The following is a 21,098-nucleotide window of genomic DNA, read 5'->3' as shown; positions in this document are numbered from 1 at the left end:
TTGGTTTCTACTTGGTACAAAATAATGTTTTTCTAGAGCTATTTTAGGAAGTCTTGTTTGTCTTGCGTTGTAAATTCTTTGTTATTACTTAAAAGAAAGAATTCTTTTAAGTCTGAGACAGCATTTTAGCTGTAGCTCACTCTGCAAAGAAGTGAAGTTAGTCAGAGTAGTGATAATAGAATGTAATCCGTAATTGGTTATATGAACTCAAATATGTAAACTGTACATCTGCTTAACAAATGATATTCACCAATAGAAGTCAGATAACTTCCTCCCTCTTTCCAATTGTGCTATAGTTTCCTGTGCATTCAGAATCTTCTCAGCATCTGTGATAGATACCACTGTGTTTATCAAAATTGAAAAGCTTTTGCAGGCATTGGAAGAGCTGCTTTATAATAATGTTTGACTTAGTTTTCTGATTTTTTATTAATTTGTTTTGTTGGATAATTAGCAAGTGGAAGAATAGGCACACATTTGGCTTGTGGAAAAGTAATAGCAGAAATTGTATATTTTTCTGCAGGTGGTGAAATATTGGCCAGAAATTGGAAAATGTGGCTTTTTAGTTTGGCGCTATCTTCTGAGGAGGGATGATGTTGAGCCTGCACCTTGGACTTCTGAAGGAATGGAGAGGACGAAGAAACTGGGTCTGAGTGTACAGGTTCGAGTCAGGATTGCAGAACTGCTTTGTTTTATTCCCCTCAATTCAAGCAAACAAATTCCAGAAATAGAAATCAGTTGTATTAAATTACCCTTTTTTTTTTTTTCCCCCTCTACTTCACAGTGACAAAATCAGATAAATTCAAAACACACACAAAAATTATCTAAAGGCTGGAAAAATCCTTTTAAATGGACAAAGCAGAAGGAATTCTGAATGAAGTTTTCTGCCTTAGCAGTGAAATACACACACACACACAGACACACACACACAGAGGGAGAGATACACATATGCACAGTATACATATTTGTATGTATATAAATCAAGAGTTTGAATCCAGTGATAATTGTCCCAGACAAAATATTTTCAAGTAATTGTTCTTACGGTTGAGTCCATTTGAGAAATCAAAAAAATATGTGCATTTGTATGTTTTTCTCTGCGTGTAGCTGAGGAGTTTGTATGGCTATTGTATTTCAGATGCCAAAATAAACTAGCCTTTAAGGACTCATGCCTTGCAGATTCCGTGAAAGTTGGAAAAAATCACAATGATTTCTTATCAATGCGTTGGTTTATCATATAATATATCATCATATTCAACTTTGCCTTTGGAGAAAACTTTGTGTAGTTTGTAGAATCACAGAGGCTGGAAGGGATCTCTGAAGATCTTTGAATCCAACCCCCATTCTAAAGTAGGTCCCATAGAGTAGGTTGCACAGGAAATCTTCTGGCCAGATTTTGAACATCTCTAAAGAAGTAGACTCCACAGCCTCTCTGGAGAGCTTGTTCCATTGCTTTGTCACCCTCGATTAAGTTTTTCCTCATGTTTGTATGAAACTTGCTGTTTTCCAGTTTATCCCTGGTACCCCTTGTGCTATTGATGGTCACCACTGAAAAGAGCCTGGCTCCATCCACCTGACTCTTGCTCTTCAGATGTTTATAAGCATGGTTAAAATACTCCCCTTGGCATTCTCCAGGCTGAAGCCCCAGGTTGCTCAGTCTTTCCTCCCAAAGGAACTCCAGTCCTCTCATCATCTCTGTGACCCTCAACTGGACTTTCTGTAGAAGTACTCTGACTGCATTGAGCTAAAGAGCCTGGGACTGGACACAGTTCTGTTGTGGCCTCACCAGGGCAGAACAAAGTGGGAGGATGAACTACTTCAGTCTGCTGGCTACACTTTTTAACATACACCATTAAAAGGGCATGGATTTAGAAGTCAGTTTCCTTTTAATACAGTTCAGTCTAGATTAGATCCTTTAGCTTGGCTACAAGTTCTGGAAAACAAACACTACTTTAAAACTTTTATTCATCATGTAGGATTTTAAAAATGATTTTTTAATTATTTCAATACATTGTTGTATGGTTTCAGAGTCTTTCAGAAATTAGTCTTGTACATATTTGGGAATTTTTGTATGCCAGTGGGTTTTGTTTTAAATCTGTGCTTTTTATTTTAGTATCCAGAAGGTTATTTGGAAGCCATGGCTAGTAAGGAGAAGAAAGATAAGGTTAAAAAGCAAACTGTGAAACAGGAGCCAACCAGCCAGAGTAATGGGAACCAAAAAAGGACAATTGATGATGGTATTTCTTTTTATTTTTTAGCTTTCAGCAGCAAAGTCTGTCATGTTTGTTTATTGAGCCAGTAGCATGAAAGCTTCACAAAAGCATGAAGTTATTTGGAATACTAATATAAATTGTAGCGCACATTCTAAAATAAAGTAGCAGCCTAGGGATCCTAAGATTTTATTTAGTGCTTGTAAGGCTGTTTTTCTTTAAGCCTGGTAGGAAAATGAGCAGATGACTGTGCAGCCCAAACCAATGCTGAGCTGAAGTGAGTTTGAATAGGCATTTGATTGACACATTTTATGGGTTTGGAATCAGTTTTGCCTTCCCCTTTATTAATTTAGACTAACACAATGATATTGCTGTGTTTGATGGTCATCATCTTAAGCAGGTATTGAGGAACCTACAAATACACCTAAAGCCATGAGAATGGGAGATGGAGGGAAAGGAGAAGCTTTTCAGCTGACCCAAGAACAGCAATGGCTGATCAGAGAAGACTGTATGAACCAGAAACTGTGGGATGAAGTACTTGCTTCTCTTAAGGAAGGACCAGTATGTTTGCTGCATGCTTAGATTCTTTTTATTTTTTACTTTTCTTTAGAGTGCTAGGAGAAATCTTTATTCTCTCTTAAAACATGCTAGTTAAATGGTTGATGAATACAGATTGCTTCTAGCATTGTTTTTATTTGTGAAGCTTAGATGTGAAGTTATGTTGTTATAGCAATCTAATACCAAATCCTTGTAGGGTTTGTTGTTGATGACTAGGTTGGCACCTCCATGGTAGTGTTCTTCTTTCCCAAAAAACATTTGAAAGTGCTTTTTTCCTCACATTATGAAGTTAGAACCTTTTGTCTGTTTTCTATTCATTGTCTGTAATGATTAAAAAGAATTTCAGCTGAAAATTGTTTGTAAGCATGGTTTTTAAAAAGGAGAAAATGGTAATCTAAGAGCAGTTGAGTTACTGAAAAGTCGTTTTTCTACAAATTCATACCCACTGTTCTGGTAAGGTTTCCATTTGATTGCCACTAAAGGCAATAGGAATCACTGCTAACATTGGGTAGCTACCATGACAGCTTTCTGTTGGAAACCATCAACTGTTTTAATTAAATGTGAATAGAGGTGTAGCTAGAATTTTATTCTGATGGAAAGAAGGAAGATGCTGTATGTAGAGGTGTATAGATGTGAGCAAAATGCAGATAACAGCACCAGAGGGTGTGAAAACCTTTATGTATCTTGTCAATATACACCTAATGCTGATTGTCTCTGGAGGGTAATTTAGTGTTGACTGAGTATTGAAGGCTACTCTAGAAGTGCTGCAGTGTGAGCAGTCACTTTGCAGAGTGAAGGTATGTCTAACCATTTTATAAATCAAGCTTAGCAACTTACAGTAATTCTGTAGTCTTTTTACTTACTGTTAAGTGAGTTTGGGAAGGGAACAACAGCAGTGTTACACAAGAGTCCTGTGAGTTGATCCATGCATTTCACACATTTTCAGAGGCAAATCAAATTTATCATTTCTTCAGCTTAGATCCGAGAGTTGAATTTCTCACAAAAAATCATAAACAATTAAAATGTATATAGTAATTACCAAAGTTGGGCAATGTAGTTTTATATAAAACATACATAGTTCAAATAAAAATACTTTTGTTTGTGGGTTGTTGTGGGTTTTTTTGGTGTGCCTTTTAATAGTTTGTCTTTTTTATTCCTTTGCCCTACATTAGAATTTTCTGAAGAAACTGGAACAATCCTTTATGTGTGTCTGCTGCCAGGAGCTGGTTTACCAGCCAGTGACAACAGAGTGCCTCCACAACGTCTGTAAAGTAAGAATAAGCTTGGTTGTGCTCTGGGCTGTCTTCTTGGCTCTGAGACTCCAGACACTGGGGCCAAAACGTGTTTTAGAAAGACGATAATTATTGCTTAGCTCTCTGGGCAATAACTTGCTGCATGTTTGCCTTCAGTGATTGCTGTGTAATCTTAAATTTATGTAATAAAGAGTGGAAGTGAGCTTTGTATAAACCCAGACACAAAGAGTTGGGTTTAGCATTGCAGTCATTCCACTGTGATCAGAGGAGGTATGCTGAGAGTTGTTTTGGCCCAGGAGTCAGATGTTGGTAGAGTAACAGTAAAGGAACTTTTTGTAGTTAAGGAATTAAAGACAGATCCTGAAAGTGTGTAACGTTTTAACCAAGTGCTGTTTAAAAGATGCAGCGTAAATACCAGAAAATTGTTTGGGCTAATTAGAAACTACTGTATCACTCTGAATATGTCTTTAAAGCACAGCTGAGTCTTGTCAGATGAGGCGGTGGGTGGAGGCTGTGTCTTAAGCACTACAACCTGTATACATATTCACCTTCAGCTTGATGGGAATGTCCGGACTACAGTGGCTGTCTAACAGGGGTGCTGGAAAAAAAAACAAAACAGCTGCAGTTGTGGCTCTGATTCAAAGGAGGACATTAATGGTAATGTCAGCAGTGTTGTCTTTTAATCCTTCCCAGTCTCCATGTTTCAGAGTTCTTTTCTTAGATCACTTTAGTCACGTAGGCAAAGTTGTACCCCAAGGGGCTTAGTAATTATTTTTTTTTCTGGAAGTACAGAAAATTGTGTGTTTGGTTTATAGTAACTCCTTAGCGGATGAAGCAGTCAGTGTAAAAGAAAGTTCCCACAATTCACTCCTCTTCTCTGTCTGTCCTAGAGCTGTTTACAGCGCTCCTTCAGAGCTGAGGTCTTCACCTGCCCTGCCTGCCGTTATGACCTGGGGAAGGGCTACACCATGGCTCCTAACAAGATACTGCAGACCCTGTTGGACCAGTTCTTCCCTGGTTATAGTAAAGGACGATGATGTGCTCAGATCCTTCTGAACTCCTCCCAGTGACTTTATAGACAGTTAAGGAGAATAAATGTGGGAAATTCAACAGTGGACCAGCCAGCTTGATGGGACTCAATATGTTGTCACATTTTGAAGCAGCTCACCCTCTTCCCCTCATAGCCATCGTTTTGGTGTAGTGAGATCTCTTAATTCTCGGCTGTCTTTTAACATCAAGGGTAGTTTGGGCCAGTTAATGAATAGTTTTTAAAAGAGAAAAATGAAAAGCTTCAGCTCCCACTGGCCTTAGCTGATGCTTGATTTATGATTTGTTTTTTTGTAACTACCTCAGGACAGAGGAAAATAAATTATGGGGATGAAAAAAAAGTTAGTGAATTTTTAGCTACACACTGCCTCCTGAATAATAGTTGTGCCTGGTCCGTGTGGTTTGATTTACAAAAATAAAATATTAAAAAAAAAAGAAAAAAGAAAGAAAAAAAACAAAACAAAACAACAAAACAAAACCAAAACAAAACCCCACAAAAAAAAACAGCAAAAAACAGAAACAGCACTTAAGCCAGCTGGATTAAGGAACAGCAAATTATGTGGTGTGCATAATCCTTTTTTGTCTTTTTCTTCCATTATGCTGTATTTTTTTGCAAGAACAGGCTGATTTTTAGTCTATTTTTGTGTGCTTCATTGTGCTTTTCTTGTATCTTATGCAAGTTGACTACTAATGACTAATGAGAACAATATGAATGCATTGTTGCTGCATTAGTGTAAAGTGATCTGTGTTTTTTGCACTTAAAGAGGGTATTCAAGACACTCTAGTTGTGTAAAAAATATTTCATATAAAGAACTGCCACTTCTGTATTAGTTAAACTGTATGCTTTTAGTAGGTCTTGTATCAGTGGCAATACATCTACACAGCATTGAAGGCAGTGCTAGCTTGGAGAGGGTTCAAATGGCTTCATATTGTGATCTGAAATTTTATATACAATATATCCCCCCCCCCCCAAATATACCTTATTAAATATTTTATGATTCAGAAAAATTGCTAATTTTGTTTTCACTATTATCCTCTTATGTAAACTATATTTTTATAGTATATATATATTTTTTTCCCAGATTACTGTGTACTTTCTTGAGGTGGGTGGCTTTTTTTTCTAGGCTTGATATTCCTTTCATTTATTAGTGATTTAAAAGAAAAAGAAGGTTAAGAAAAGAACGACCCAACATCCACAACATCCATACTCTTGTAAAGCAGCCACTGTCATAGAGCTGCTCTGGTCTCTGCTGAGCATCTTTCTGAAGGGAAGCTGATGCTGGGTTGCACTCCATGTGCCAGAGAGCAGTAAGGCCACTCTGCCCGCAGCCTGGTGCAGTTGGGTACTGTCATCTGGTCATCCATAACCAACCACTTCCTCAGATGTTGGTGCTGTTTGGCTTTTTCATGGCAAAAAGTCAGTTTAATGGCCTACTCACTTCATTCAAATGAACTTCTCTCCCTCCTTACTCTCCCTCCTTGCCCCCCCTAATTTTCTCCTCAGGAGTCCATTAGCGTACCAAATGTTGGTAGTATCTCTCATAATGTAACAAAAAGTAAAAAACTGTTGAACAGTTTGGCTTTTTCTGTGCTTATTAGAATGAGGATTCTTTGTTCAGGAGATTAATTAGCATTACGCATACACTTCGATAAGTGCTGTAAACAGTCATTGAACAACTGTGTCTTACAAAGTAGGTAGCTCAGCTTTTTATGGGGAAACGGATATAATTCAGACTCTGTAATGATGGTATGTATTTTTGCAGTGAGCAAAGATGCTTTTTTTCTGTTCAACAGCTTTTACCAATTGAGGATTATATGTATAGTCCTTTGCAACATTTGGAGAGTGAAAGCTCTTAAAACTGTGCATAGGAACACATGATTTTTAATTCATGCTCCAGCCTAACATGAATGTTGGTAGCATTTTTAGTGTTAATTATGTGAATGGTTATTTATAGGTGAGCAGTTCAGATTTATGTTTCCAAGGCTGATCTTATAAAAACTTATTTTTAATGCAGAACAATTAGTAAATTTTGTCTTCTAGGAAAAGTGGTTATTTCTGACTTCTGTTAATTACTTCATTGTTATTGAGTTTACTGCTAATTTACCATCAGCTGCAGATTTGTCAGTTTAAAGGCAACAGTGGGGAATTCATCACTTGCTACAGTGATTGACACAGTTAGCAGACACCATCTGGCATCATCAAAAAGTGCCTCTACCAAACACTAAAAGTAGTTTGGGAAACCATTGCAGAGTTAGCTTGGTAGGTCAGAATGCCTGTCCCTTCCTCACACTGCAAGTATTTTGGCCTTTCACATCTTCCTATCTCTCCCCCTGCCCCACTGCTATATCAGTAGCCCAAAAAATGCCTTTTTCAGTAGTAGCTTCTTTAGAAAATTCTGATATTCTCTCCATACATAGATGTTTTGGGACCTATGTGCTGATCAACTTGGCCCAACCTTCCTTTAATGGCAGCCACTCCTATCATCTGTCATCCAAGTTTTTTCTGTTTTACATGGAAGTCCTAAGGTAAGTAATGTAAAGGTTGCACAGCCAAAACTGAAGAGACCCAGAAGTGCAGTATTTGAGGTGCTGCTGTAAGCACCATCCTTGTTTGTGTCCCTTCAGAGAGCCCCTGGTCATGACTGCATGCACACCTTTGTGAAGAGGTTGTGTAGTTCCTGGTTGTAAGATGCAGTGCTTTCTTGAGTGTTACCTGCTTCCTGATTCACCAAATCCTGCTTCACATGGCCATACGAGGCTGTCATTGCATGGGAGCCCACTTGTGTGAAACACAACTCAACCTGCATGGACCAGCCACCCATGTTACTGCAAATGCACTTTAATGCAAATGCAAGGTTTTAGAGAAGTATGACTTGGAACAGGTTAAAAGATGAACTTTAACATTTGTGTTCTTGCTACCTAATTGAATATGGCATTATGTGTACCAGCAGCTCACTGGTCTCAGAGTGCACAGTAGTCTTGGATGGATAGAGCTCAGGTTTTGAATAATTTTTACACAAGGTGTAGCCTTACAAAGCAAAACAAGCTGAGTACACCAAAATCAATATTCAGAACAAGATGTTTGAGAAATGATGTGGGGAGAATACTTTTGTTAGACAAGATTTAACTCAAGCCACACACTTCACAATATACTAGAGAAGTAGTCTCCTGCTTTCTCTGGAGTAAGAGAGGATTAGATGGAACTACAAGGAAGCACTGATGTGATACAGAAAAAAGGTAAGTTTGTTGCCACTCAGCAAAACTAATCATTAAAAAGTGACAGATTTATCTCAGTCTCTGCCAGCATTTTGCTTCATGTAGTATCTGTTACTGCTGTGGCAATTCTGACAAATCAGAACTTCAGTCTCAGAAGCCCCAGTTCCTTCCAAACCAGCTTAAAAGTTACAGTGCAAAAGATTATGATACTTAAATTCTGACCAAATAATACTTAAATTTATTAGAATACTAACATTGGTAGATAAAAAAGTAACAGAACAAAATATTAACATTAGCAATGCTACCAGTAGTACGTGAAGTAAATTAAACAACCTACTTCATCTGTTTTTACAAAATATAAACCATTAGTCCTGCGGTTAATGTTTGTTACTACAGCTTCACACATCTGCACCTTCTAATTTCTGCAACCGTGTTTTGTATTCCACGTCACAAACTGGGAGTTAACTGTTAAAGCTTTAGCACAAGGCAGACAAAATGCTGAATCGAGGCAACTTCAACATCAGCTGCTGAGGAACAGACACGTTTTGTTCACGCCTACTATACTGATTGTATTTACATTTTGACTGAGCGGTGATTCAATTAATGAATGTGGTGATTATCCAAAATATACACAGTATATAAATCCCCTATCAGGTCTGGAAGGAAAAGGCCATCCTGATGGACTCAGAAACTTGAGCTGGACGCAGTGTTACGAAGATGCTCTCTTCTGCTCAGAGAAGGGAGATTCGTAGGCTTCCATTGGTGGGCAGGTGCAAACCAGATGTTGGTCTCCATATATGTCATCAATGCGAGCGATTGTGGGCCAAAACTTGCTTTCAGGCTTCACAAAAGGCTAAATGCAGAAATAAAAAAAGACATTACTTTAATTGTTGTGCTAAGCAAGTGTGTAAATGTAGCAGACACTGAAGCTTTAAGAACAACCAATGTTGAAGAGTGAAGTGAAACCTCCAGTGCATTTCAGTCTCTTAAAGACAACAGGTACGTATAACAGAAGTGGCAATTAGTTAAAAGAACATTTAGATCTTCCAAAAAGTGCATCTCTGTCCTTCTACCTGAGCTTGCAAAGGAGCAGTCATGAAATAATCAAGAATGTGATCCCTTGAATTATGGGCTAATGAAGAGGAAACAGAAGAAAAGTGAAAAAGACTATCAGGACCTGTGCTGTTCAATGCAGTAATAATTTATATTAAAAAAAAAGAAGTAAAATAAAAACCATAAGGTGGCAGTTAAATTATTTTACCTTGAAACAGTACATGGCAATAACGTAGGTGTAAAGTGGGTGCAGTTCAGCTGCAGGTGAGGGAAGCTACATGCATTTAGACAACTAATAAGGTTGTGGAAGAAGCAGTTTTACACAGTGCTCTCAAGAAATCAGATACATTGCACCCCAGTCCCCCAGTCTGTTCTTTGCAGCTGACTTGCATTGGTGTTGCCTGCACCATCAAACCCTCCTTTAAGTTCCTCATAGCAGAGCGCTGAACCTTAAATGTGGTCTGTTTTCAGAGGCTCTGGTGCCGTGTGTCTAAATTGAAGGGACTGGAGCTGTAACTTCACTTCCCACAAATAATAACCAATATCCAAGTGCAGACATTAGAAATTCAATTTCACGTTTCTTTGACGTGTAGAGATTTCTTGTCTTGAAAAATAAAACTTACAGAACTGCTGTAGGGCTCACACAAACAAACTCTGTAATGGTAAAAATAGCTTTGAAGTGTTTATTCCTACCAGACTAGTTCTTCTGCAATAGACCAGAAAACCACAGAGCAGAAAGCAAATTCATACATTACCACATCACTGACATTCCATCGTTTACTCACCAGTGGGAATGCTGCCACTTCTCGGGAATAAGGGCGATCCCACTTTGAAGAAATGACACAGTTTAGAGTATGTGGTGACATCTGCAAGCAGAAAAGCGCGTACAACATGAAATTACTGGATTCAATTGAATGTATCCGTGTGAATCTTCCTTAAGATTCACATTATTACATAAAAATAACCCAGATTACCGTCTGGTATCTCCTTGAGATACAGTATATCTCAGGGGGAAAAAGAGTGGATCTAAAACAGTACATATTCATTCCATTTTGCTCAACAACATCACCCAAGATGTGAACGTACTTCCAGCTTTTCACTATATTCCCTCAGTATTTCAAGATTCAGTGCAGCCTCACAACAGTTAACCAGAACTTGAGCCTGTAGCAGTATTGTGCCATCGTTGCTTAAGTAATTCATCTGGTCTTCATTTTACTGTTAGTTTTAAGGTCATTTCACTTCCTTTCTTAAATCAAACAAGTAAGCCCCACTCCTTCACAAATTTAAGATGGTCCCCAAAACTAGAGATCATATACTTCCTTCAGCAATTTTCCCTACTGTATCTGTAAAGTTTGAGCTTTTACTTTAAAATTCAGAATTCCGGGTTTTGAAAACTTTCAGGGTTTCTAAAGAATTTCAAGACATTAATGTGCCACCTTATGCTACTTCACTGCCACGCAGCTATTTTCTGGAGTACTGAAAGACCAGGACAGGGGCTCAAATGGTCTAAAATTAACTCTCAAGAGTTAAGCTGGGGCTGCTAACTTGCTCCACCTGTAATCTTACCTTTAGAGGGTTAACCTGGGGGTCCATCCTGCCCTCCTCTATCTCAGCAATTTCTTGTCGAATACTGATCATTGCATCACAAAACCTGTCCAGCTCTGCCTTGTCTTCAGACTCTGTTGGTTCAATCATGAGTGTCCCTGCCACTGGCCAGGACATGGTTGGAGCATGAAAACCTGAAAACAGAATCAGTCACTGACAACGGGTTGTGAGCCAATACATGCACCAGCTAGCAATAGATTCAAAATTCAGCCCTATGATCTTTACAGGAGTGAACACATGGACTGGTAGTGTCCATGTGTTTAATTCTTCTAAATAAAATGACAATTTCACTGTGTTATTTACAAAAAAAAGGTTTAAAGTTATGCACTGATAATGAAATTATCTTAAAATCTGCACTTCTTGCTCTGTTAGCTTTTAGCTAAACACAGATTATATCAATAGTATCATAGTAAGTTTTGGTTTGGAAGGGACCTTTAAGATCATGTAGTTTCAACCCCCCTGCTATAGGCAGGCACACCTCCCTCTAGACCAGGTTGCCCAAAGTCCCATCCAACCTGGCCTTGAATGCTCCGAGGGAGGGGGCATTCACAGCCTCTCTGCGCAACCTGATCCAGTATCTCACCACTCTCACAGTAAAGAATTTCTTCCTGATACCTAGTCTAAACATATTCTCTTCCAGTTGAAAACCATTTTCTCTCATCCTGTCCCTGCATGCCCTCATAAAAAGTCCCTCCCCAGCTCCAGGTGCTGGAAGGCCAGTACAAGGTCTCCTTGGAGCGTTCTCTTCTCCAGGCTGAAGAGCCCCAGCTCTCTCAGCCTGTTTTGTAGGGGAGGTGCTCCTGTCTTCATGAGGCCCACCTCACACCTCCCTAGGTCCCTCTGGATAGCATCCCTTCCCTCTGGCATGTCAACTGCACCACTCAGCTGGGTGGTGTCTGAAAACTTGCTAACAACTTGATCCCACTTTCCATGTCCACTACAAAGATGTTAAATAGAACCAGCACTGATCCCTGAGGAACACCACTTGTCACTGGTCTCCTCTTGGACACTGAACCATTGACTGCAGTTTTCTGAGTGCAACAATCCAGCCAATTCCTTATCCAGTGAGTGGTCCATCCACCAAATCCATTTTTCTCCAATTTGGTGACCAGGATGTTGTGCAGGACAGTGTCAAACACTTTGCACAAGTCCAGGTAGATGGCATCAGTAGCTCTTCCTTTATCCACTGATACTGTAACCCTATTATAAAAGGCCACCAAGTTTGTCAGGCATGACTTGCCTTTGGTGAAGCCTCATCTTTATTTTCCATGCATATTCAGGAAGCACTGCTCCATGATTGTGCCAGGCACAGAGGTGAGACTGATTGGCCTGCAGAATCATAGACTCATTAGAGTTGGAAGGGACTGTTAAATTCATGTAGTCCAACTCCTCTGCAATGAACAGGGACATCACAGCTAGATCACACTGCCCAGGGCCTGATCCAATGTGGCCTTCAAAGTCTCCAGAGTTGGAGCAGCAAACACATCTCTGGGCAACCTGTTCCAGTGCCTCACTGTAAAAGACTTTTTCCTTATATCCAACCTAAATCTACCCTCCTTATGCTTGAAATCATTCCCCCTTGTTCTGCCCCCACAGACCTTCCTGAAGAGTCTGTCCTCTTCTTTCCTTTAACTCCCCTTTAGATACAGAAAGGCTGCAATCAGGTCACCTCAAAGACTTCTCCAGGTTGAACAGCCCCACTATCCAGGTTTATTTCCATTCCCTGCTGCTCACTTCAATGTTTGGTCCCTACGCCTTCCTATCATATGCCAGTACAAGATGAATACAGATTTGTGCAGTAGGAGATGAAGAAAGAAAACAGTAGGTTGGTTGTTATCATTTCTTTCCTGCACTGCTGCTAAACACAGCCTTTAGGCTGCAGATCACATTCTTCAGAGCAAGCATACCAAAAACAACCTTGGAGTACCCAACCAGTCATGTAATGACAAATCTGGAGGGCAGTTTCTAAAGGTGGGGAAGAAGCAGCAGATTCTTCAGTAGTCATTACAACTTCATGGATGCAAAAGCTCTCTAAGCTCTTAATGAGCATGTGGAAAAATTATGAAATGATCAAGGCAGATTCATCATCCACAAGCACAAGACTACAACGTTTTGAGAACCCTTTAGAAACTTGTGAACTTCTCATTTAGGCTGCTATCTAGAAGATATTCGACTAACCATAATCCTGAAGTCGCTTAGCAAGATCCACAGCTTCAATGTTTGCTGTTTTTTTGAAAGGTCTCGTATCCAAAATGAATTCATGGGCTACGTAACCTGTAAGGAAAACAATGTGCACTGTGTTTACTTGCTGGGAGAATAATGCAACCTACTGAGCAATCTACCCTCATTGGTTTTGTGTAGAATATGATAAAAAGACCAATTAAGAAATATCTACTTAGTCTACCCAGAGACATTATCAGAGCTACACAACCCAGTATTTGAAAACTGTTCCTCCAGGACCCACATGAGCTTCAGAGGCTTAAGATGTACAGAAGAGGGCAGTCAAAGTAGCTCATGTCATCTGTAAGCTCTGTGAAAAATAAATGGACTTGGCTGTAGCCCAACATCATTTGAGTCACAGACTTTTTCAAATTAGCCACATAAAAGAGAATTGATTTCATGTTACATCAGAGAAAAGTTCGTATCTGTAATTATAGAGAGGCTAAAGACCTAAGTTATCTAAAGCCAAAATTCTGAAGAATTCTGTTACATTTATTTAGTGAATCCTTCAAACTTTGAAATTTTTCTTTACTTCTGTGAGGAAACAACATATTCTCCTAAAATGCAAACTGCAGGTTTAGTCAGTGCGTACTTTTAAATTCAGTAAGTATATTTTCAACTGTGTAAGTACTGTACTCAAGTTTTCTCTGGTGCCACTTGGCTTTAGAAAGCAAAACTGCATTCTATGATAATTATGTTGGTCTATTGCAACAGGCAGGTAATTGTGTCCTCTCTTATTCCCTACTCTTACAGGACAGGAGAGTTGTATCAGGGAACTGGAATGTAGCTGAAGTGTCTCCCATTGTCAAGGAGATTCTCATCCTCCTTGTAAACCAGAATAAGGAAACAAAATGAGGATAGAAATTATTATTATTTCCTCAGTGGACTGTGTGTAAGGGAAAGTTTAATTCCAAAAACTGAATTCTTACATTGTTATGTGGGATGGTTAGAGAGGTTAGGGGAGGCTTGGAGGCCTGGCATTGTTACTTCCTCTTTTTCTACCATGTCATTAATTTACTATTAGACTTCAAGGAGAACTGTTTGATTTTCCAAGACTTACTCCATCTTCTGCCATCATTTCACCTAACTACAAAAAAAGGCTTTTTTTACCTACGCCTCCAGCTATCTCTGTTACATTGCGGTACCTCCACAGAAGCTGTAGTTAGCTCTTCCTCTCCTTGTATATGACACCAGAAGAGGACTGAGATTCAGCTGCCACATAGCATTAGGTAAGAGCCATACTGCAAGCCAACTTCTACACAAACCATTTTGAAAAGAGCTTTGTAGAGGAAATCAAATAGCCTGCTACTTGCCTCTTACTCCTCTGAAAAGGATTTTGTAGTGTTTCTCTAGCCTCTTTGCCATGTAGTTTGCATTTAATATAGCGATCTCAGAAGCATGTTTAAGACCTTTTGCTCCCATTGTCTGAAAGAGGAACAACAGGAAGAAACAGTTTTAAAAACATTCTCAAGCAAGGTAAGTATGTTCTTATCCCGACAAATATGACATAGTGAGAACAAGTGGCTCATTCATGGCAGCACACTGGTACTGCAGGTTTCCACACTGGACTCATAGGTAAGCACAAGGAAGACACGGCTTGTTAGAATGCTCATTGCCTAAGAGTATGTGTGGAAAGTAAACAGGTGAACAACCCAGCTCCAGAAATGGAGCAGCTTTGAAACGAAGAGAACTGGTGAAAAAGTCTACAAACCTTGATATATACCCAGGAAATGGGCAATATGGCACTGGAACCCCAAGGTGCAGCACTGACAGTACCCAAAGGACAAGCATCCTTATCCGTCTGAATTTTGATGACAGGATGGGTAGGCAAGTAGGGAGCCAAATGTTTCTTCCTAAAACAAAACGACTGACCTTAGAACTTAAATATGTGCTGCTGTGTTACCATTCCTGATGAGATTCTCTTCCCCTTCCTTTTAAACACAGTCCACTATGAGGTCTGGTCAATGTCTTCTTCAGCAGAAAATGCAGTAGCCTAACTAGTGGCTATGGAGGATGGTACTCATTTTACAGACCATCATAAGATACTCATGCAGATATCCAAATAAAAATGCTATTTTAAAGGAACAATATGAATATTTTTTAACAATAAAATTAGGGTAGGATCAAGATTTTCATCCACCATTTCAGTGGGCTGTATACGGAATTAGACCTCAAAGCCCACAGATCAGCTCTGTATTTATACAAAAACCATACTCCTGAGCAGGGTCTGCCCACACATACTAAGGGTCAATGTGCAGTCAGGGCTTGCAAACACTTGTGAGCCTCATCATTCAACAGATCAGCACAAGATGCTATGACATGATTATCTGGGAGGAGGACTAAAGTTTACAAACAGCAATATACTTCCAACATGAATGGCTCTATACTTAAGGGAACCGTCAATGAATTCATCAAGGGATTTTGTTTGTTTGCATTCTGGATTTATTTTCCTTAAATAAATTCCTTAAAAAATCTTATTTAGATACACTTACACTCCAATTGGTCCCATTCCAGGTCCTCCTCCTCCGTGGGGAATGCAAAAGGTTTTGTGAAGGTTTAAGTGAGAGACATCAGAGCCATAATCTCCCGGACGACACAGACCCACCTGTGAAGTGAATATGTGTATGTGAACTGATCTCCTGGCACTGAAAGACCTGCTACTGCCTCCAAGAAAATTACACTGTAAGAGATGTTACACATTTCCTCCTTTTCCTTTAACATGATGCATCACAAACAAGTATTGATGCAAACACTGAGTTTTTTGCTTCAGGAATTCTCACTCATGTTTAAAGAATGCCTCTGACAAAGATTAGGCAGGCTAAGTCATTTTCATTGAAGAATTCATAGATCTTGTACCTTTAGTTTATGTAAGTTTGCTCTGAAATATGTTATACCAGCAACTAACTCCTATTACTATTCAAAGAATCCTCATTGCTTCCCCTGAGCCCTGCACCATCTTGTAATGAAGTTATAGACTGAACTGAATACTGCCACAACACTTTTTTTTTTTTTTTTCCACAGAAACTACAGGCTTAGTTGTAGGCTCAACTGTATCTGCCTAGAAGACCATATACCTGGGCATTCATATTTGCTCCATCCAGGTAAACCTGGCCTCCATGTTTGTGAATCAGATCACACACATCTCCAATCTCCTCTTCAAACACACCGTTGGTAGAAGGGTATGTGATCATGATGGCTGCCAAGTTCTCTTTGTGCTTGTCCACCTGGAGGCAGGGAGGGAGACAGAGGAAAAGTTCACTGAGGCACATAAAGCTCCTTCAAGACAAAACATCTATGAAAGCAGTTAGCTAATGTCATGTGTTTTAAGCATGAGAAGTGAGACTATCAGCATGTAGCCTAAGTCACAGTAAGCAAAAAGTACTGGCTCTCATATTCATCAACACCTATACAAAAAGAGTGTTTTCTTGATAGGTCTGAATTGTATATTGCAGAAGCATGGTACGAGAAGACAAAACACAGACACTTCTGAGACTTTTAAACAAACCGTGTAAACTACTTAACTCTTCAATGTAGTGTCATCCACAGGTTACACCCTTGCTTTCAGCAGCATAAGTCTATCACTACCATAAGAAGCTGCTCAAATATGTATTTTTAGAAATGTGTCCTGCTAATCCCTTGGATTCCCAGGATTCACCTGCAGCAAATCTACTCACAAAAGTAAAGAAAAGTTGCCTAGCAACACCCTCCCCAGCAGAGGTGCTCCTGAATTTAACCAAGTGAAGGCTACAGTGCAGTCTGAAATGTCTCAACCTCACAAACATGCTCCTTTCATTTCAAATACTAAAGGCAGATGGAAAAGTTTTGCTGTAAAAGAGCCCACTGTGTGGAAAGACTCACTGAGACACTCCTGCACAAAAGACTCTCAAATTAAAGGAAATCTCGCAAGTCACGTGGCTTGTATCTGAATGAGAAAAAAATGAAAGAAATACTTATTCTTTTCAAGTACATATTCACTATTTTCTGCCTGATTTTCACTCAAATGAATATCCCATTTGGCTGCCAAAACTGTTACCTGTTGAGGAGAAGAAGCATTTCTGCCTTGAACATTAAAGCTGATTAAGTACTCACCATTGCTTTTAAATGGGAGATATCAATGCTCCCATTTTTATCCACTTCAATTGGCTGAATCTTCATTCCTGCCATTTGTGCACTTGCTGGATTTGTACCATGAGCAGATCTAGGAATAAGGCAAACCTTGGGAGGAAAAAGAAGCAGAGTCTATAATACAGCCAGTTACACAAGTCTTTAAGTATTACAGCTAATACTCAGCACCAACTCCTTACCACAGCTTTTAAAAGGGAGACAAAGGAAATGTTTACCAGCATTTCCCTCTCTACTGCCATTTTTCCTTATCTATTGCCATTTTTAATTATAACTAACACATTTCAGGCAGCCTCTGTACAACTCAGTGGGAAAAAAAAAAAAAAAAGAGAGAGAAAAATGGAAGGGCTTTTACTTATATAAATATCATAAATTGTCACTCTTATCAGTGACAATTAGGAAACTAGAGATCCAGAGTTCCCAGACACTTATCAGTCCATCCATTCTAAAGTCAATAAATACACCTTTCGTTTTTTTTTTGTTTTTGTTTTTGAAGAAGCTCTTCGCTTCTATCACGTGGCTATATTAAAATATTTGTCTATTACAATTCTCTTAAGGGAATTAATTTAACAAAGTTCATTAAGTTACTCAAAGTTAGCTGTATTAAGTAACTAACAGCACGGTTGTTGGCTGGGTTTTTTGTTTGTTTGTTTGAATGATCCTACAAAGAACTGCACTGTGACCTCTACCTCATGCTCTGTGGAGATGCTAAGACAAATGCTGATTACTTTGAAAGCCATTTCAAGCTTCTAAGCACCCAGTCTGGGCAGATGGATATTTGCTCTTTTTGCATTGAAATTACAGTGTTGCACTGTGCAGCTGTGCTGAAAGAAATACAAAGATCCTGGCTCCACTAGTGACACATCCACGGAAATTTTAAATGGTAATCTTAAGTTTAGATTGCTACCCAGTGCTGCTGGGTTGTATCTGCAGCTGCTGGATTCAGAAGTTATTGATTAGACTACAAAGCAAACAGATGTGAGCTGTAATTGAATGTAAGGTTGTTGGCCTTTTTTCCAGAAGAGGGCACCAGATTCAAATGAGGATGACTGCAAGAAGCTTGATCAGCTGCTTTTAGTTTACTTTCCTACATTGCAAAACAAACAAAATAAGAAAGCAAAACAGTAGAAAACATACGAACAAAAAGCTCAACTAATCTCTTAGCACACACTGTGTATATTTTGCAGAAGAAGCTCATGAGAACACCTCTACTTTCTCTAATACGGTCAATGTATAAAAGGAAATGGGTGTGAAATGAAACAGATCTGAACTTGGTATTTACAAGAACAGACACTAACTCATAGAAAGTAGTGATGCTATAGAGTCATGTATTAAACACTGTAGTGGAAGTAATGCCTCATAGCAGTGACTTTAACCTTAAGCACTTCTTCTATTGCCTTTTCATGTGTCTGGAACAGAGACCAGGCTGCCTACCAGCACGAGCCCTGCCACACAACCTTCCCCTTTTCATTACTGCTTTAAATTTCAAATGCCTATACAAGACTTTCTTTGCATTGCATACATAGTTATCTTCTGAAGTGAAACAGAGAAAATGGAGCCATCAGTTAGTTACAGGTACTTATGTCATTTAATGACCAAAAAGGTGATTCCAAAATAGCACAGTTAAAGAAAAGCATCACCACAAAGGAAGGCTGAAAAAATGCTGTAGACAAAAGCACTACCTGTGCAATTCTCTGGATATTTTCTCTTTAAAATAGAGCTTGAATTAAAAAAATCTATTAAATACAGTGTCTAGAAAGAACTGGTTTGTCTTTGTGGTTAACTACAGCTATATCACCACTTAGGTTTACAAGAACTCTCTCTTATCAGGCTGCAATGGTACAGTTGAGAAGTGATCCCTAGAGGTCAAAGTTTCAGGTAGGTAGTATTGAAGAGAACAAAAATTAAGACTTCTGAATCTAGCATTACCAACTGAAGATTATAATTGAAAACTGTTTTCCATTACTCGTCCACAACCTTGTGGAGCTTGAGAAGAAAGGCTGTCTTCACATATTTTATAGAAATTTATTTGAAGCAGTTTAAATAGTCCAGAAGTGGATGAGCCTAGATACAGATGATTCCTATGAATGGGTCTTGTCTCAAACGTGGTGCTGTCAGATGCTGTGGCCTGCCTACAGTGTTGCTCTGAAAGGACTACATGGAGGCTGGATAGGCACAAAACAGTACAAGCAGCTGGGAGCTGGGACCACAAGCCCATTTGGGCATACAGTACCAAGTTATCAGAGGTGCCTGCAGCACGAGTTAAAAGCCCAAATCCTCCCACCCCCTGACAGCCAAGGTTCAACCTTCTTGGGGCACATTTCTCTGTCGCTTCAACAATAAATTCTTCACTTTTACACCGGTACCAAAACAGGTTCCACACACACGGTAACAAGCCAATGACATTAAATAATAAAATCAAACATCTGATATAAGGATGTACAAAAAACTCAAGAGCTCATGCAAGAAAGCTGGACAGATCAACAGCTGAGGAGAAAAGTGAGGTGTAATCCTCATCTTCACAAGGTAGCTCACACAGAACAGTAACAGCGTCATTCCAGGAACATATGTCAGCCCAGACACATGGCCATTGCTTTTAACAGAATATTCCCAGTCACAGCAAAATAAAGTGATAAGCAGCATAGCAAACTGCAAGGTCTGAACGCAGCCATTAGAAAGCCCTGAGCTTGGATACACAATAAAGCAACAAGCTCTGTGACCAGAATAGGGAGCCTTCCAATAAACAGATTGGCATGCTCAGATCAAAACTGTAATTACCTTAGCTCCACGTTGGACACCAAAAAGGACAGCGGTGGGTTGGCCTGGCCAACAGTCAAACACCCACACAGCTGCTCACTCACTCCCCTCTCCCGTGAGACAAGGAGAAAATAGAGGTAAGGTGAGAAGATTCATGGACTGAGATAATGATTTAAATAGGGAAAACAAAAGCTGTGTGCACAGCCAAACCAAGAAGTGGAATTCCTTCACTACTTCCCATCAGCAGGCACATGTTCAGCCACCTCCTGGAAAGCAGGCTCTCAGCATGTTTAATGGTTGCTTGGGAAAATAAATTCCATAGCCATGAACTTGCCCCTTTCATCCTTCTTTTCCTGAGCTTTGATTGCTGAGTATAACATCACATGGCACAGAATACCTCTATGGTTAGTTCAGTCAGTTATTTCTAGTTGTGTCACCTCCCAGCCTCTTGCCCACCCAGCCTACTCATTTGAGGAAGGGATGCAGGGCAGAGTGGGAAAGAGAAGCCTTGACACTCTGCATGTAGTAGACAAAACAGTGGTGTTACAATCAGTGTTTTACCAACTACATATGCAGAGCATAGCACCATACGGCCTGCTGTGAACAAAGCTAACCCCATCCCAGACAGACTCAATACAGATCCAGACCATTTGATAAAACTTTTCCTCACTCCCCCTGCTTACAGTGAAGTCATACTTTTAATACAGTACACATAATTTGTGAGGAAAGCAGTGAATAATAAAAGGTTTGTCACAGACAAGGACACAGAATCTAGTTTTCCCTGTCCTGAGTGAGCCCTAACTTCCAAACCAATTTTTCCACTTCCCACCCCCCAGTTCCTTCCCAGACAGTATGTGACACTTACACTTCTATGGCGTTCTCCTTTTGCATTTAAATAAGCTTTGATTGCAGCCAAACCTGCATACTCTCCTTGGGCTCCACTGCAAGAGGAACACAAATGCTGTTAAGAACACGAACCAGAATGGAGTACCACTCCACAGAAACTTCCTGTGGGTTTTGTCTTGCACATTTTCCTCACAAGTAAGTTTTTGAAGTGCATGTG

The 21,098-nt window shown here is 39.5% G+C and overlaps 2 protein-coding genes across 9 annotated transcripts in view; one reads left to right on the top strand and one right to left on the bottom strand.

The window, feature by feature from the left end:
* The window catches only part of UHRF2 (ubiquitin like with PHD and ring finger domains 2), a 73,640-nt gene extending 67,570 nt beyond the window's left edge, over nt 1–6,070 (top strand). For 2 of the 8 annotated variants that reach the window (XR_014939206.1, XR_014939205.1), the window contains 5 exons: nt 521–658; nt 2,108–2,231; nt 2,605–2,765; nt 3,935–4,033; nt 4,906–5,424. Coding sequence is in view for 6 of the 8 variants with exons in the window: in XM_015848968.3 (XP_015704454.2) it covers nt 521–658; nt 2,108–2,231; nt 2,602–2,765; nt 3,935–4,033; nt 4,906–5,052 (672 nt within the window). In the remaining 2 variants the exon portion in view is untranslated. Of the gene's footprint in view, nt 1–520; nt 659–1,504; nt 1,696–2,107; nt 2,232–2,601; nt 2,766–3,934; nt 4,034–4,569; nt 4,729–4,905 lie in introns of those variants that run through there. The other 6 variants (XM_015848968.3, XM_085528391.1, XM_015848969.3 and 3 more) reach the window with 5 other exon arrangements.
* A 2,423-nt stretch (nt 6,071–8,493) lies between these two features.
* Nucleotides 8,494–21,098, bottom strand: part of GLDC (glycine decarboxylase) — a 35,475-nt gene continuing 22,870 nt past the window's right edge. Inside the window, exons 16-25 of the mRNA XM_015848967.3 lie at nt 20,901–20,976; nt 17,246–17,371; nt 16,231–16,380; nt 15,649–15,761; nt 14,868–15,009; nt 14,470–14,581; nt 13,115–13,210; nt 10,898–11,070; nt 10,117–10,197; nt 8,494–9,131 (exon numbers count right to left, since the gene is read on the bottom strand). Of these exons, the coding sequence (XP_015704453.2) occupies nt 8,988–9,131; nt 10,117–10,197; nt 10,898–11,070; nt 13,115–13,210; nt 14,470–14,581; nt 14,868–15,009; nt 15,649–15,761; nt 16,231–16,380; nt 17,246–17,371; nt 20,901–20,976 (1,213 nt within the window). The 3' untranslated portion in view covers nt 8,494–8,987. The remainder of the gene's footprint in view (nt 9,132–10,116; nt 10,198–10,897; nt 11,071–13,114; nt 13,211–14,469; nt 14,582–14,867; nt 15,010–15,648; nt 15,762–16,230; nt 16,381–17,245; nt 17,372–20,900; nt 20,977–21,098) is intronic.

The sequence above is a fragment of the Coturnix japonica genome, chromosome Z, assembly GCF_054131305.1.
Source record: "Coturnix japonica strain WE chromosome Z, WE-NBRP24, whole genome shotgun sequence".
NCBI lineage: Eukaryota > Metazoa > Chordata > Aves > Galliformes > Phasianidae > Coturnix > Coturnix japonica.
This window is presented reverse-complemented; position numbering and strand designations above follow the sequence as displayed.